This window comes from Bombus terrestris, chromosome 4, assembly GCF_910591885.1.
Source record: "Bombus terrestris chromosome 4, iyBomTerr1.2, whole genome shotgun sequence".
Taxonomy (NCBI): Eukaryota; Metazoa; Arthropoda; class Insecta; order Hymenoptera; family Apidae; genus Bombus; species Bombus terrestris.
Window position 1 is genome coordinate 1,842,187 of NC_063272.1, and position 15,238 is coordinate 1,857,424.

Sequence of the window (15,238 nt, forward strand, 5' to 3'; positions counted from 1 at the left end):
TGATTCCACGGACGGCCGATGTCAGTTATGCGAGGGGGTGGAAAGCACTTTTGGCGGTATCACATGTTGCTTCGCTGTAAACATGGACGATCTGGATTTGATTCAATTATCCAAAGCGAGAGAAACGGTGTTTGAGTGATGGCGCGAAAATTACCGATTTCGTTGCGCATATTGACAAAGTTATGGCGAGGGATCTGTATGGTATGTACTATATATATGGGCTATGTTTCTTTATATTGTATATCGAAGTACGCACCTAACGTTTCAAGAGAAGCTTTACATGCCTTGTATAACTTGAACTGTAGTTTAGATTTACAACTTTACTTTAGTCTTTATGTTTTCTTACTTTTCAAGAGGTAATCTGCGATACTTGTAAATAGATACTACATATATATGTACGTTAACTTGTAATGTGTAATATTCCTGTTTGGTTAGGTCTATATTTTCTAATGTGACAAATATGTGTATGGTGGCCATCTTGTACAAGTAAACTGATATTATTAGCGTAATTTTACAAATTACAAGTCATAAATTATTCCTTTTTCCAAACAAGGAAATATACGAGGAAAAATAGAACAGATTCTTACGATTATTTTTGTGAAGTTTTGTAATATACGAATTAGCATTTTTTTTTTTTTTTTTTTTTTATTACATTTGAAAAAATCATGTATTCAAGTATTCATGAGAAAGGGGAGACAGAAAAGAAATGCAAAGATGGAAAGTTTCGAATATGTAAAACGTAGTGAAATCCGTAAATGATTTCATAACTGCTCTTGAACATTTCTTACAAACAAACGAGTCATCTCATACTTTCCTACAGGAGAAGTACATATTCATCAGAAAAAATTCCATTGATGTTGTCTATGAATGCTTATGCATCCAGCGAAGTCTGTGATTATTTTCTTTATCTGGAAACATACGTTATAGTTTTGAAGGTTATTTGTACATTATTTGTTCACAATCGTTATAAAAAGACCGGAAATGTATTCAGGTCACGCACATGCTTTACTGCTTTATACGTACCATCGATGTTAAAAACAACTCGTATCGAAAGGATTAATATAATTTTTATTTAAATTTTTTATTTCGTATTCATAGACGAAAACTGTGTTGTTTGTCCGCATATTGGTAAAACGATTCCATTATATTATAAAGTTCTGAAAATCGATAATTTTCGTTATACATTTCGTTAGTTAAAATAGTTAAATGACTTTCCAGAAACAAGTCATGCTTCATGGACATTTTGAGCTTAGTTAACGTAAAAGTTAAACCTTGTTCTGTAATTAGTTAAGTTACATGAAATTAAATGGATTTCAAGTAGCTGGTATGTAAATGATACTTAAACTAACATGTAATGCTTAAATCGTAAAATAAATATACATATAAAATCAGTTAAATTTAGGGAATCAATATCGATAAACGCGAAACTATAAATAACATCTTTAAGTCAAAGATTATTTGAAAGAATTTCATTTTCACTTCAAACTTGAAAGGATATTTCAGATCAAGTAAATAACAAATTTATACCGGTATAGTGATCTCATGTTTCTTGAATTCAAACAATTTGTGTAATCGGTACGAGAATGTATGAAATATGGGATATTAAAGAGAATCGCATTAGGCATTATTGCACCATGTACGTCATAAATCTTCGATGAAAGCTCAGAAGTGGACAAAAAAGTTTATAGCTTCGATAAATAAACTGTTCTTTGTAAATGATAGGTTAAAAAGTAGGTAATCAGCATTAATATCAATAGGATATTCCATTGAATAATTTTAAGAATCTTTGTATTATAACATATCCTTTAGATAAAAGATAATTGTTAGTTTTATAACGAAGAATCCACAAGTGTTTCTACAGTAACAAAGTAATTAACGTTTCCTTAAGGGACTAATTCTTGTTACAGATTTCTTTCACCTTCATCTTTGAAACTATTCATAAATTATATTTATATCTTTCAAAAAATCACATCCTAATCCTTAATAATGCTCACAGTTTTGTAGTATTTAATATCTTTTGATTTATTAGAGATTTCTTCAAATCTAATACAGAATTCAAAATGTTTCACTTATTTATTATAGTCTATAGATTATGCTTATAGACTTGGTTCATGTATGTATTATACTTGGTTCATGTATGTGTATTATACATTATTGTATTTAAGAATTTATATGATCGTCCCATGAAATACCTCTAGTCTGTAGGAAACAGTCTGTTGCTACTATGGTTTAGATGAAAGAATATTATGACATGTCGTTTAACTGTATGATACCATCTATTAATGTACCAAGGATGACTTTAATGACAGTCTAATAGATATTGTGCTACAACTTTGATCGACGTGACTTATTTCTATGATGCACGTCGACAAGCTGATTTCAGCCAAATCAAGTCAAACCAAGTTTCTTATGTTTAATATTCATATAAACTTACTATGCATGTACGTAGTTTGTTTCAATAGCATCTACGTACTTTAAGAAACTAGTTGATGACGTTGTTTCAATAACACAATCATAGTGGTTTTTAGAATAATCATGATTCGAACGCAGACTATTAGGGGATGATATGTTTTAAGAACAAAAATTATAGTTTTCCCTTCTAAAACATGAGATTGAGATTGAAATAATTTTAATTCTTTAACCATTTAACTCTACCTTAATAACAAAATACAAGAACGTGTTAAGTATACATTATTACTAATTTAATTATTTATATCACTAATAAACAATATTCTTAATTCGCAATTCTTATATCATTGAACTATACTATTAATGAAATGATTTTATATAACTTGCAATTCAATGGAATAAAAACATGAATGAAATATTTAAACATACCTACATTTAAACATACCACATAGATTTCCAATAATTTTACGTAACTTTATGAATTAACACGTTACAATATATTTTGCATATATATACGGTATATATCTGTTACATTTATCAAAAATGATTCTTGTTCAATTACATTCGCCACTTATATCGCGGAAGCGTAAAATTATTTCAAACAATATGAAAATAATTTATCGTGAAAAATATTTTACGTATTGTTTCTCGTTTTTATCGTAAATTAAGCACGTTCCCATTTCTTGCCATAAGAAATAATGGATAATCGATAACAACAGCGTAACGAAAGTAAAAATTATTGTTCATTCACGTTTTGAACGTAATTTTATCAGCTGTACTTTTTCAGCTACTTTGATTTTACTTAATTTCAAAGAACATATTTAAATAATAGCTGGCTTAACGAATGACATATAACGTCGAAACATTACCGCGACTGTCTTGAACAGATTTCCGCCTGTAGATGACTTTAAACGTTTCCGTATCTCGTAATTTGCGAGAAACGAATCTCATACATTTCTACGAGACCTTGCTCTGTCCATCTTGCAGTTCCTTCCTTGATTGACTTTCAAATTTCCCCCTGGATTCTAGGCTGTTTCTGTCATATAGAGTGAAGAGTTCGCTGGCCCTCGAAGCAAAGAGACAAGCACATAGAAAGTCTGCCTTTGGGGTTGGAAGTAAGCATAATTTACGATACGATGATCTAATCCCTTCATCACGCTTGGAATATACATGGTTGCCTGTAAAAGGACGCAGTTTTATATTCAGCAAGTTGCAAAGAAAAGATCTATGTCATTTTGTGATCTTATAGTACTCACTCGAGAGAAAAGGAAATTTTAATCAACGTTATATAATATTGATGAAATCCAATTGCTGGGTCAAGAAGAAGAGAAAAATATCCTTCGCCATTGATAAGAAATATTTCATTTGACTTTCTGTTTTAATATACTGCGGGCACGAGAAAATATTTGCGCGTGTCCATATTTTCCAATGAACCGTTTTCCTATCAGCTTTTATATTTCAAATCAAATCCTTATAATCGTATGAAAGTACCATTAAATAATACCAAGTTTAATACATGTATCATGTATTTATATTCATATTACTTAAATACCTTTCGTAGTCACTGTATAACTGCCATCTGTGGATAATACATAATTCTCTATTTATTCCTTCTGTAGCCGATATTCCACGACATGCATTATTTATTGATTTGTACGTGTGTCCACAATAGATAGATTTCTCTCTATGTGTATTCATAAAAAAAAATTCGTTGAATTCAAATCAGATGATGGAGGAGATTATTTTATTGGACACGTTTATTCTATCTATTCTATCGAGGGTTCGATTTAAATGTTAAATAAAAAGTACGGTATATCAAATAAATAGGATTAATTTTTGGATCTACGCTTATCAGATATTTTATACTTCTCTCATTAAACATGTACTACAAATTTACAAAGTTTTAGATTACTTCCTTGTAACATTCTCTCTCTCTCTATATATATATATATATATTAATATACAAATATGTACATATATGTGAGATAGTAATCCGGGGATAATTCAGGGATCTATTCTGTAGTCTGAAAATCGAGTTTTTATTATGGAGTAAATAATAAAATACAAAAATAAACAATTAATATGCGTCTATAACAATAAATAACAATAATTATATAAACGGGAAATAACAAGTCTTTAGTACAATGTTTACCTGAAAATCGAGAATCGCTTTTCAACGTCCTGAGCTAGCGATCTTTCTTCTTCAGTCTTTAAAGTTTTAAATAACTATTCTGTAACCTTGTCTGTCTCTAATGTAACTCTCTGTCCGTCCGTTCGCGAAAAATTTGCTTCTTAAAATGATCGTCCATAAAACAAAAGAAGGTCTGTCCGTGAAACACAGCCTGTCGTGCTACCCGTAAAACAAAAAGAATCCCTATCCTACATGAACTCTAGGGAGTTTACACCGCCCCTCGAATGGGGAGTGGAACAGATTCCCTTCAGATCCCCGATTACCGTTATCCACTTCATATATGGAGTTTGAAATCCTTCTTAGAATTATGAAAGATCCTTTCCTAATTTCTTCCAGCTTATTTCTATTCATTTTTTTCCGTTATGGGTGAAGACCATATCACCGATTTTAAATTCGTGTTCTCTTCTTTTTTTATCGTATTTTTGTTTGTTGATTTCGAAATTTCTTGTTGAGTTTTTGAATGCTTCTTCTCTGTCTCTTTTTAGGTTTATCTTATTCTCCATTATTTCCTTAGGGACGATTTCAATCATTTTTCCATTCAGTAAATGATTTGGGGCAAACCCCGTTACACTGTGTCTGGTGTTATTGTTTTCTTCTATGCTTTCTTCTGTGATTTTTGTCCAGTTTCTCTTATTTTTGTCTGAATTACATCTGATCCTGTTTACTAATGTTTGATTTACCCTTTTGTTCAGTCCATTGGAGGATGGGCAGTCTGTCGAGGTGAAAATTAATTTAATGTTCCTTTTCCTCGTATACTCTTGAATTTCTTTGGATGTCATTACTGGGTATCAGTCTGCAAGGATAATTTTTATGGAATCAGTTTCTCCTGTTGAGTCTATAAGTTTTATGATATCTTCTGTGTGTTGTGTTTTCAATGTGGACATAAAAACAGCCCTTGAAAAATGATCGATGAGTATGTGCATGTATTTCTTTGGTGAGTTGTTATTGGGGAAATTCAGTGCTTCATAAATCACACAAGGTTGTTTCTTGGGCAGTGGCTCTGGCTTTCTGTCCAATCTTGTGTTACTCCCTTGTGTTTTTCTTCCCTTTGTCTGATATTGCCCCAAGAATCTGATTAAGCCATTTGTTGATTGTACTGTTTCTTTATCGATTTTATCTTGAATGTGTATGGGTAATCCAATAACAATTAGATTTATCCCTGTCTCTTCAGAAGTCTTCCTCCTTACTTCCAATATTAATCATTCCTTTTTTATGACATATTCAGTGAATGAACCTGAAATGTATTTAAAGTTATAAGTGTATCGTACTGCAGACCAACCTTTATTGCCACAAGCTTTTTGAACTGCCACCTTCCAATTTTCCCAGTTGTATTCTTCATCCTTCAGCAGATTTGCTTGGTATCATTCTGATGCTATTTTTCCCAAATATTTCTTCAAATTCTTGATCCTTTTTTCATCAGTTTGGATTTTGTATTTTTCGTATTCGGTTTCATACTCATATTAGAGTATGGAAGGGATGCTTATGTGAAATATGAATATTTCATACTCCAATCTGTGGCTTTTTGCGTTCCATCAAATTGTTTTATGACAAAGTCTGTGCCTTCTCTCTCATGCATGTTTTGTTTCTGGAAGATCTCTAATAATGTTTCTATTTGAAGATTGGGCTTTTCGATTTCGGTCTTTATTTTCCTTGTGGGGGGATGATCTCCGATTCTTTTAAGTAAATATCTCGAAACACGAAGTTTAAACTTGTACCGATGTATGACGCTGCCGTTGCGTCATCCATCGTGAGTGCAATGTTTCTGTAATGGCTTACCTTGGTTAAGTTGTTTGCGGCTTTCTTCACTATCGATAAACTGAATAATCGCGGATGATGATCTCTTGCTTGATATTCTGGAGGAAAGACATCACATACTTCATCTTTTGGTTTTCTTATGGATTCTTATGCATTCTATTTCCCCCGCCACCCCCCTTGCGTTCTCGTTCATGTCGATACGTAGCTTCACTTCTAACGGCATGGCGTAGTGAAAATCGATTTGTAAGATCGTAATTTGGTGATAATTCAGGGATCGATTCTGTAGTCTGAAAATCGAGTTTTTATTATGAAGTAAATAATAAAATACAAAAATAAACGACAATTAATATGCGTTTATAACAATAAATAACAATAATTATATAAACGGGAAATAACAAGTCTTTAGTACAATGTTTACCTGAAAATTGAGAATCGATTTTCAACGTCCTCAGCTACCGATCTTTCTTCTTCAGTCTTTAAAATCTTAAATAACTATTCCGTAACCTTGTTTGTCTCTAATGTAACTCTCTGTCCGTCCGTTCGGGAAAAACGTGCTTCTTAAAATGGTCGTCCGTAAAACAAGGGAAGATCGGTCTGTCCGTGAAACACAGCCTGTCGTGCTACCCGCGAAACAAAAAGAATCCCTATCCTACATGAAATCTAGGGAGCTTGCATATATATATGTATCCTTTTAAAATTCTAAAAAATTATACAGATTCATAAAAATATAGATAAAGACTTTGTAATATAGCGGTTTTTAAATACATATATATAGTTTTTAAATAAATGTTAAATTTCTTCCGACTATTCGTATCACATTACGATTATGCTCTTTTAGTTCTATAGCTTACGAAGTTAGTTTAGAAGTCGAAGCTTACCTCATAGGCTTACACAACAGTATTGGTTGAAGTTTTCCTATCAAAAAAAAAAAAAAGTAAAAAAAAGGAAAAAGTTTTAATCGCTTTAATCCGCAGGTTGTAGTTAACACGTTTGTGTTTCGATTTAAAAGTTAATTCAATTAATCCATAATATCGAAATGTTGCTAACTGTTATTTTATATTTATTTTATATTATTTGATATTCAATCGTTTGATGAATACCATAGATATCTGATATTTAATCATTTAGATGAATTTCATAGATATGTAATATTTCATCGTTAGATGCGTTCCATCAAAGTTTAATATTCATCTGCCTACGTTCTCTAATGGAAGATTATATATAAACTAATATTCATAACGTTTGAAGACATTTATAAAATAATTACGTAACACTTTATGTTAATTTGTAAGTTATAATCGCTTTAATCCGCAGGTTGTAGTTAACACGTTTGTGTTTCGATTTAAAAGTTAATTCAATTAATCCATAATATCGAAATGTTGATAACTGTTATTTTATATTTACTTTATATTATTTGATATTCAATCGTTTGATGAATACCATAGATATCTGATATTTAATCATTTAGATGAATTTCATAGATATGTAATATTTCATCGTTAGATGCGTTCCATCAAAGTTTAATATTCATCTGCCCACGTTCTCTAATGGAAGATTATATGTAAACTAATATTCATAACGTTTTAAGACATTTATAAAATAATTACGTAACACTTTATGTTAATTTGGAAATTTAAATAAATTAGAGAATTATCAACACCATTCGTTGTTATAACGATGCTTAATAACTCGGAATACAAACAGCTTTCAAGTAATCGGATAAAATTTATTATGCTGCCAAAATAAAAGTATGATTTATACAAGGTAAAATCTCCTTTGTAAGTAGTGTGATGCTCGCAATGTCAGGCACACAAAGTATACGCGCATATTATATCACGTAATTTCAGCTTTATTCCATCTCTTAATCGCTTGGTTTGAAGAAGCCGTAAGTAACAAGCGAAGCCATAGCGTAAAATAGTTTTATTAAACTTGTAAATAGATATAAGAAATATAGTCGTAGTATCCAACTGCAAGTTCAAATGCGAAAAATAACGTTCGGGAAAATTTGTGACATGGTGAGAAGTTTTATACTCATATCCTAAATTGATAACATATATATTATTTGTTATATTATATATTTATTTGTATATATGGAAACATAATATCTATTAATGAAAAAGTTAATTAAGAAATATTCCATTATTATTACTATTCGTATCTATTATTTTTCAATTAATAAAAAACTAGTGTACACCAACTCATGTTCATTCTACTGATCTTATTTTTACGGTTCGAAATATATATATCGAATTTCGATTTTCCATCGTGTTTCGCTTATGATTCATAAATATTAATTAGCATGCGATTAATTGGTGTTATAATTCAGAATGTTCGATATTCATTTACATTTATATTACTTTCACGTTATAGTTAAATATTTAACGTTGGTTAAATATTTTATTATTTGAAAGACTTGTGTCTATACTTCATATGCGACAAAAATTGAGAATTATTCACGTTTTTTAATTTAACGATCCTACTTTTATTTCAATTAAATCTCGATTCTTAAACTTTCATTTATTCGCGTCAAAATTAAATCCTAAGCTTCAATCCTACACTTCCCTATGTAAAAACCTTTTAATCCTTATTTTTCGAATAATTTGCGAGAATTGATCTTTGCGCAAGAATTAACGCCACTCAAGTACTAATTGATTCCATCTCCAGAGCGCTTAAGTGACATTCGATTGTCGCTTGAGTAGTTCTTATCCTCGCTGAAAAATACGACAGAATTTCGATTATGAGACTACTTTCTCACGCTTTTCCATTCCACGCCGTGATTCCGCTTGCCTAACTACTCTTTTGTTATAGCGCCGATCACACTTTCAACAAGGTCACGATTAATCTCGATAATGAAATTTCCATCACTATCGCAATAAAAAAGATTATTCTACGTTAAGCTATATCTTCTTTTTTTAATTGACAGAATGCATCGATACGTTGATCGCCACGTGAATTTTATAGATTTTGGCCAATAGATCGAATAGAAACACAGACTGTGATTCTACGTGAAAAATAAGAAAGATAGGAAAAACACCTGGTATGATTTATCACAATTAATTTTTTCTCATCCGAGGATCGAAATTGAGGATTTAACCGGTGTACTGAAATTTTTACAAATTTTATTCCACATTTTCCACTCGGTTTTTCACGTAGAATCAGTAATTGCTCGCTTCTGCCGCAATATTTTTCAGCCCATTTACATTATTAAAAGAAACGTTTTACTTTTCCAAGGTATTGTATTACATTCGCGCACTCTTCTCCGACAACGTTACCTAATTCCTTCATATCGTCGGAAATTCCTTGGTCCGTGAGATTTAGCCTATTTTAGCGATCCTGGAAAATTCAATGAATAACAGTCGATTCGATCGATACGAGGAATTTTAAAGTTCGTTCCTCGGTATTCGTGTAATTTCATTATTCGCGTTTCATTCGTTGGAAACTTGCGTTAATTTGTTTGCCAACTGGAAGTTGCATAAGTCCGTCGATTTTTATTTCCACGAACTGTTAGAATAGGATAAAATTTTGTTGCCATAAATTGTATTTAACGCGGAGTTATCAACCACGAGCTATTGTATAAAGCTTATTACTTATTGTATAGAACTTTTACTATATCGTAGATCAATAACGTACTAAGATTATGAAAATTTATGATTTATTTATGACTTATTTATGACTTATTATTTATTATTATAATATTAAGACTTATGTACGCGACTCGAATATTTATGTGTTCTCCTTCAATATCCTTAATCCCTTCGATATGACGTATAAAATTTACAAATTGCCATTTTAACACAATTCAAATATAGTTCACGTGGACTACACGCGAACGATGTGGTTTCGAATTTATTAACTAAGCGTTATACGTTCCTCAATGTGGACATTACTTATGTACATGGAATGTACGATTATAGTTAGAAACGTGGCTGAAAATACAGATTTGTTAATGGTATAAGTTACAGTTGCACAATGATGAGTCATAGCAGAAGAGATCACCATAACTTCGAATATAACTTTTATCGTTACAATTCTATGTTAACGTTGTATTTGCATCTGACAGTTTGTTGAATTGCGTGATATCACGAAGATGGCGAACTAAGTTTAACTTGGTTTAAGAATATAAGTTTAACGATAAGTGAAATCTACCAGTTTCTTCTCTTTTTTCTTCTTTTTTTCTTTTTATTTTGCTTATTTCCTTATTTCGTGAGTTTCGTATAATTCTCATCTATCCAGGAATAATTTAAATGTAGAAAACAATTCAACGAAATGAGAAATATACGTTTGTTTCATATGCGATTAAAAAATTGCATCCGACGAATTTAATATATCAATTAATAAGTATTATATTTGTTTGGAATGTTATTGCTGCAAAATTGTTTAGAATTGTTCTTTGGATATTTAATAATACGTATCTTGTAAGTTAACGAAGATACTCGCGATTTGTTGTTTTTTTTATTTTTTTATTCATTAATGTAACTTTTACATACTGCTGTGTCCGCTAAAATAAATTCAGATATTATGGAGGTTTCAAATACGTAACGACAAGAAGATATTGTGGCTGGAAAATAGTAGTAAATGTTGAATATGTCGATGTTAAAACGTCTTTAATATATTCGGTATAAATATATCGAATTTAATTTATTTTCAAATTACATTATTATTTAATGCTCGCGATTAACAACCATTTCCAATTACATATTTAATGATGCATCTATTATCAGAACTTATTAAAACATCACGTTATTCTGTGATTGTTTCGTACTCGCTACGTTTTATGTACGTATACGTAATGAGAATTAAAATTTATCGAAGGAGGAGCTGCGGTCTGCGAATAATTTTTTAACAAAAGCGAAAAAAAAGAATCGTGTTAAATCTAACTAAGTATCTCTGTCTGTTGTTAGAAATATTACGTTAAAATTGTGTACGAGACGAATAAATCGTAGAGAAATAGGGAATCGAAGAGGCAATTATGGCATAGAAATTAACAGGAAAAAATAATCTTATGTGTTAATTTTTATAGGATAGTTTGCTTTTTAATTTTTATCTATAGGCATAAGAGTAACCATTAGAAATACTTATAGAAATTTAATGGAATTTTCTGTTAAAATTACATCTACCTTGATTGAAGGAAATTTTAATTAATTTCATTCTTAAAACTCAACGAATCAAAGTAAATGCTTAACATTCGTCATACATTAATTGAATTCGCTAAAATTGATGTACCAAATACATTTCACCAGGATGAAAATGTTTTAACGTTTGCATCGATATAATAGCGTTTGTACTGGTGTATTTATCGATGATATGTGTTCTGTCGCGCAACACATCTGCACGCCATCCCGCGCGGCTTGCCAACCACCGGTCTACCTGCCGTCCTTCTAACACTCCATAGGCCCAAGGACCCACTATAAAGTTGCAATTCTAGCTGCATTGTTCACACACATGGTCTAAGCACATCTGTTTGCCAGAAGAGACTTTCTAATTCCAGAAGTATTTTCGGCCGGTTTTTAGAATTATGTGCTCTTAAGAATTACGAAGAAAGCGGAGATATACCTAACGAAAAATCTGAGTTTCCCTGTAAACAATGTCGCCTAGGACCCAAGTTGGTAGGAGGTTTCTTCCTCCTCTCTTCCTTCCTAACATTGGTCCCAACCAATCGACATCGCGGATTATTGCCCTCACTCTACTAACTAAAAATGTAAGCAACGAATCCGTGTTCTTCGTTCAAAGGGCACACCCATACCAAGCTTTCCTCCTTATTCACATTAGAATAAGCTTCAGAGTTTTCCATCGTCTCTCACGGTGACTAGAGTTCCTGCATTCCCTACAACTCTCACCGTTCCTATATCTCTCACATTTTCCTACCACAGTCAAAGATCTAACGCCTAACTTCTAACATTAAGTCTCATACCGTGCTAAGTTATTAAGTGATTATATCTATTCAATCGTGTATACTAAGTGTTGGAAATATAAATTTTAACTCTGTGAGCCACAGTGTTATCATACCTGAATCACCCCTATTATCTTAATCGAAATACGGGGATCGAACTATTCGTGGTGTCGATCATTCTAATCGTAACGGGAATTTACGACTCCCGTTGGCGCGTATTCTAACGACCGCGTCTCCCCGCGATAGCTCGAAAATACAATATGTTTACTTGAAATACGTGAAAACAAAGTATAGCTACAACAGCCTGTTTAAAAACAGAATGTAAATTATTGAACGTACTTTCGTACTGTGACGATAAAACGATAAAATACAACATCTTTTTGCATGGAAGCTTTGATATTGATATTAAATATGCAAACAGGATATACAGCGTGATGAAGGCTATTCATTTAGTTTGCTTATTACTTTATAGAATGTTATAAACGTTAACTTCATATAGTTTAAGAAAATTATCACGGAATACACGGAATCACGTTGCACATGGAACATTTGCGGTGACATTTCAAAGGCTGATTAACAGAATGTTGTTATTGTGCCGTAGAGAAATACGATTAGTGCGCGGAATTTACTCGAAACTATAGTAGAAAAATGGTAATACGGCGTTTATTTAATTAGAATTTCATTTTACGTTTTAATCATTCTTAAGCAACCTTCCTCTTCTATATTTGTAAAAGAGGAAACGAACACCTCGCTTTTTTTCTTCTGGTAACTTCAATCTTGTAATTTTGCTAATAACTTAACGTTATAATAACTAAGATTAATATATTGTATAATAAAAATTCGTAATTCTTTCGAAGATTGACGTTATGTAAGGGTAAAGCTGTAAGTAAACGTTGGTTTATAGATATGAACGTTAACGGTATAGCAAACGTTTATTAAAGTAATAACGCAAATAATAAATGAAACATTTCCTTAAAAATGAAAGCATGTTGTTCGAATGCAGTTGATTGTTACGTTTGACAGCCTATAAAATTTTTCTGAGAGTCGTGTTAAATAATGAACGTAAAAAATATTACTTTTTGCATGATTTATCATTAAACATGTTTGTTTAATAGAGCGAGTAAAACAGTCCCGGAAGGATTTGAGTTCTCATCGACCCTTTTTTCCCAGAAATTACGCTTTTGGTGCAACAATTTCAACAATTTTCAGCGGTTGCCAAAATTATTTTAATACAACTTTCAGCTGAAAAATTGTAAGAAATTGTTAGAATTTAATATTAGGAAAAAACGTAATATCGATGTTAAAAGAATTTATAAAGCGACACAGAAAGGACTTATTAATTTCTCGAAAGCAATTGAAAAGAAAAGCATGTTTCTGTTTTTGGAAAGCTTTTAAAGTCAGGTGTTCCATATTAAGTGCAATTAACTTGCAAATATTTATAATTGCGCAGTTCCTTCATTTTGAAATATTCGCAAAATTTGCTGCATATTTCGTGTTCGTTCCATCTTCCGAAATGAAAATAAAAATTTTTATTCAATGTCTGAATATATTTCATTATATTCCATCTTTCTCATGATTGAAAGTTTCTTCTTCTTTTTAATAATTATATCGTAGCAAATACACAAAGATATTCATATTCATACACAAAGATATAGATATTCATACACACAAATCATAAGATATTCATACACAAACATATTCAAGATATATATAGATAAGATTTATTTCATCCTCTACGTTTCCTAAACGTTTCATGGACTTTTGCATTTTTAAAATTCCCACAAATGCACGAACATCCGCGATCTAATAATCTAACGATGAGTCCGCTATTTCGGAAGATATTTCTATATTTTGGGTAAATCGTTGCTTTGTAATATTTGACATAAGAGATGCTCGTTAACGAACGCGTAACGTCAGATATCCACGTTTACCGCGACTCTTTCAGGAGAAGAACTTTGCAGCTAGGAGAGTTTTAAGGAACTTTTAATTTAGAAGAATTTTAAAGAACGACCGTAACATGTATATTCCGACGCAAATGTCGTTCCTGATAGGAGAATCACACAGTCGAGTTCAGCAATCGAATCGATGTTCAACAGATGCGAGGGCAGAAGCAGACGAAGAATAAAGAGAGAATAAACACGCACTCGTTAAATCAGCGCAACGAGTAAAGTAGATCTAGCCATTATTCCGTTCTGAAAAGGAAGACGAATGGAAGAGGAAAGGAAGGTTCAAAAGAGCATCGTTCGCTTTCATTATTGACACACGCTCACGCTAATAACGGTCATTGAAAGGCGAACGGAGAATGAGAATTATTGAAACTTGGAAATATCGAAAGCTTGAAGCTTCGCTAATTAAGAAAAGTCAACTGTCATAAACGTCGATGAGGATCCTATCGACGGAGAGTTAGGAAATTTAATCTTTTCCCTTTACGTTTGACTCGAACGCGAACAGTTCGATCTGTTTCTCGTTTGAGGAACGACCTAACGAGTATACAGAGTCTTTCGCGTACATTACTGGTCAGAAGTTTCGAGTCATTGCGCGTTTCATCAAATTTTGCAGAATTTAAAGAATCGAAGACTTCGCTTTGATAAATTTTTAATTAAAGAAACGTATAGTCGAGGGCAGGCGATTATTGCTGATAACTGTAACATTTATTTTAGTAACGAAATTGACAGGAGATTTGGCATAGATAATACAGGAAAAGTATTTTAAGTTTTCCGTATACGAGGGAGAAAAAGTTTAATTATTTATATCGTAAAGTGGCGTCAGGGAAAACCGGTGTCTTATTTCATGAATTTGAGTCTTCTATCGAGTAAACGTTCCTCTCTAATAAAATCTATAACGTGTTAGAACGATACAACAATTTTAGTTATTCCGTAGAGTATCACGACAACAGTCTTAGACCATTTGCATGATGATCAGGATCGCATGGTCAAGCAGAGAAGTAAGTGTCACTGTGTAAAAGAAAAATAGTATCGGTGCATGACGTAGGG

General features: G+C 31.9%; 1 protein-coding gene and 2 long non-coding RNA genes across 8 annotated transcripts in view; 1 reads left to right on the forward strand and 2 right to left on the reverse strand.

The window, feature by feature from the left end:
* Positions 1-15,238, forward strand: part of LOC125384870 — a 26,594-nt gene continuing 11,356 nt past the window's right edge. Inside the window, exon 1 of one of the 5 annotated variants that reach the window (XR_007223702.1) lies at positions 1-201. Coding sequence is in view for 2 of the 5 variants with exons in the window: in XM_048404955.1 (XP_048260912.1) it covers positions 183-201 (19 nt within the window). In the remaining 3 variants the exon portion in view is untranslated. Of the gene's footprint in view, positions 202-14,918; positions 15,190-15,238 lie in introns of those variants that run through there. The other 4 variants (XR_007223699.1, XM_048404955.1, XM_048404952.1 and 1 more) reach the window with 4 other exon arrangements.
* On the reverse strand, positions 626-3,725 carry LOC125384642. Its single transcript, XR_007223713.1, has 4 exons — positions 3,666-3,725; positions 3,279-3,587; positions 1,024-1,157; positions 626-908 (listed from the first exon to the last, which is right to left on the reverse strand). It is a non-coding gene; the product is annotated as an uncharacterized LOC125384642 (long non-coding RNA).
* On the reverse strand, positions 5,652-6,588 carry LOC105665725. Of its 2 annotated transcripts, XR_007223738.1 has the most exons (3): positions 6,377-6,588; positions 5,911-6,185; positions 5,652-5,834 (listed from the first exon to the last, which is right to left on the reverse strand). It is a non-coding gene; the product is annotated as an uncharacterized LOC105665725 (long non-coding RNA). The 2 variants fall into 2 exon arrangements; XR_007223737.1 differs by lacking the exon at positions 6,377-6,588 and having other exon boundaries at positions 5,911-6,249.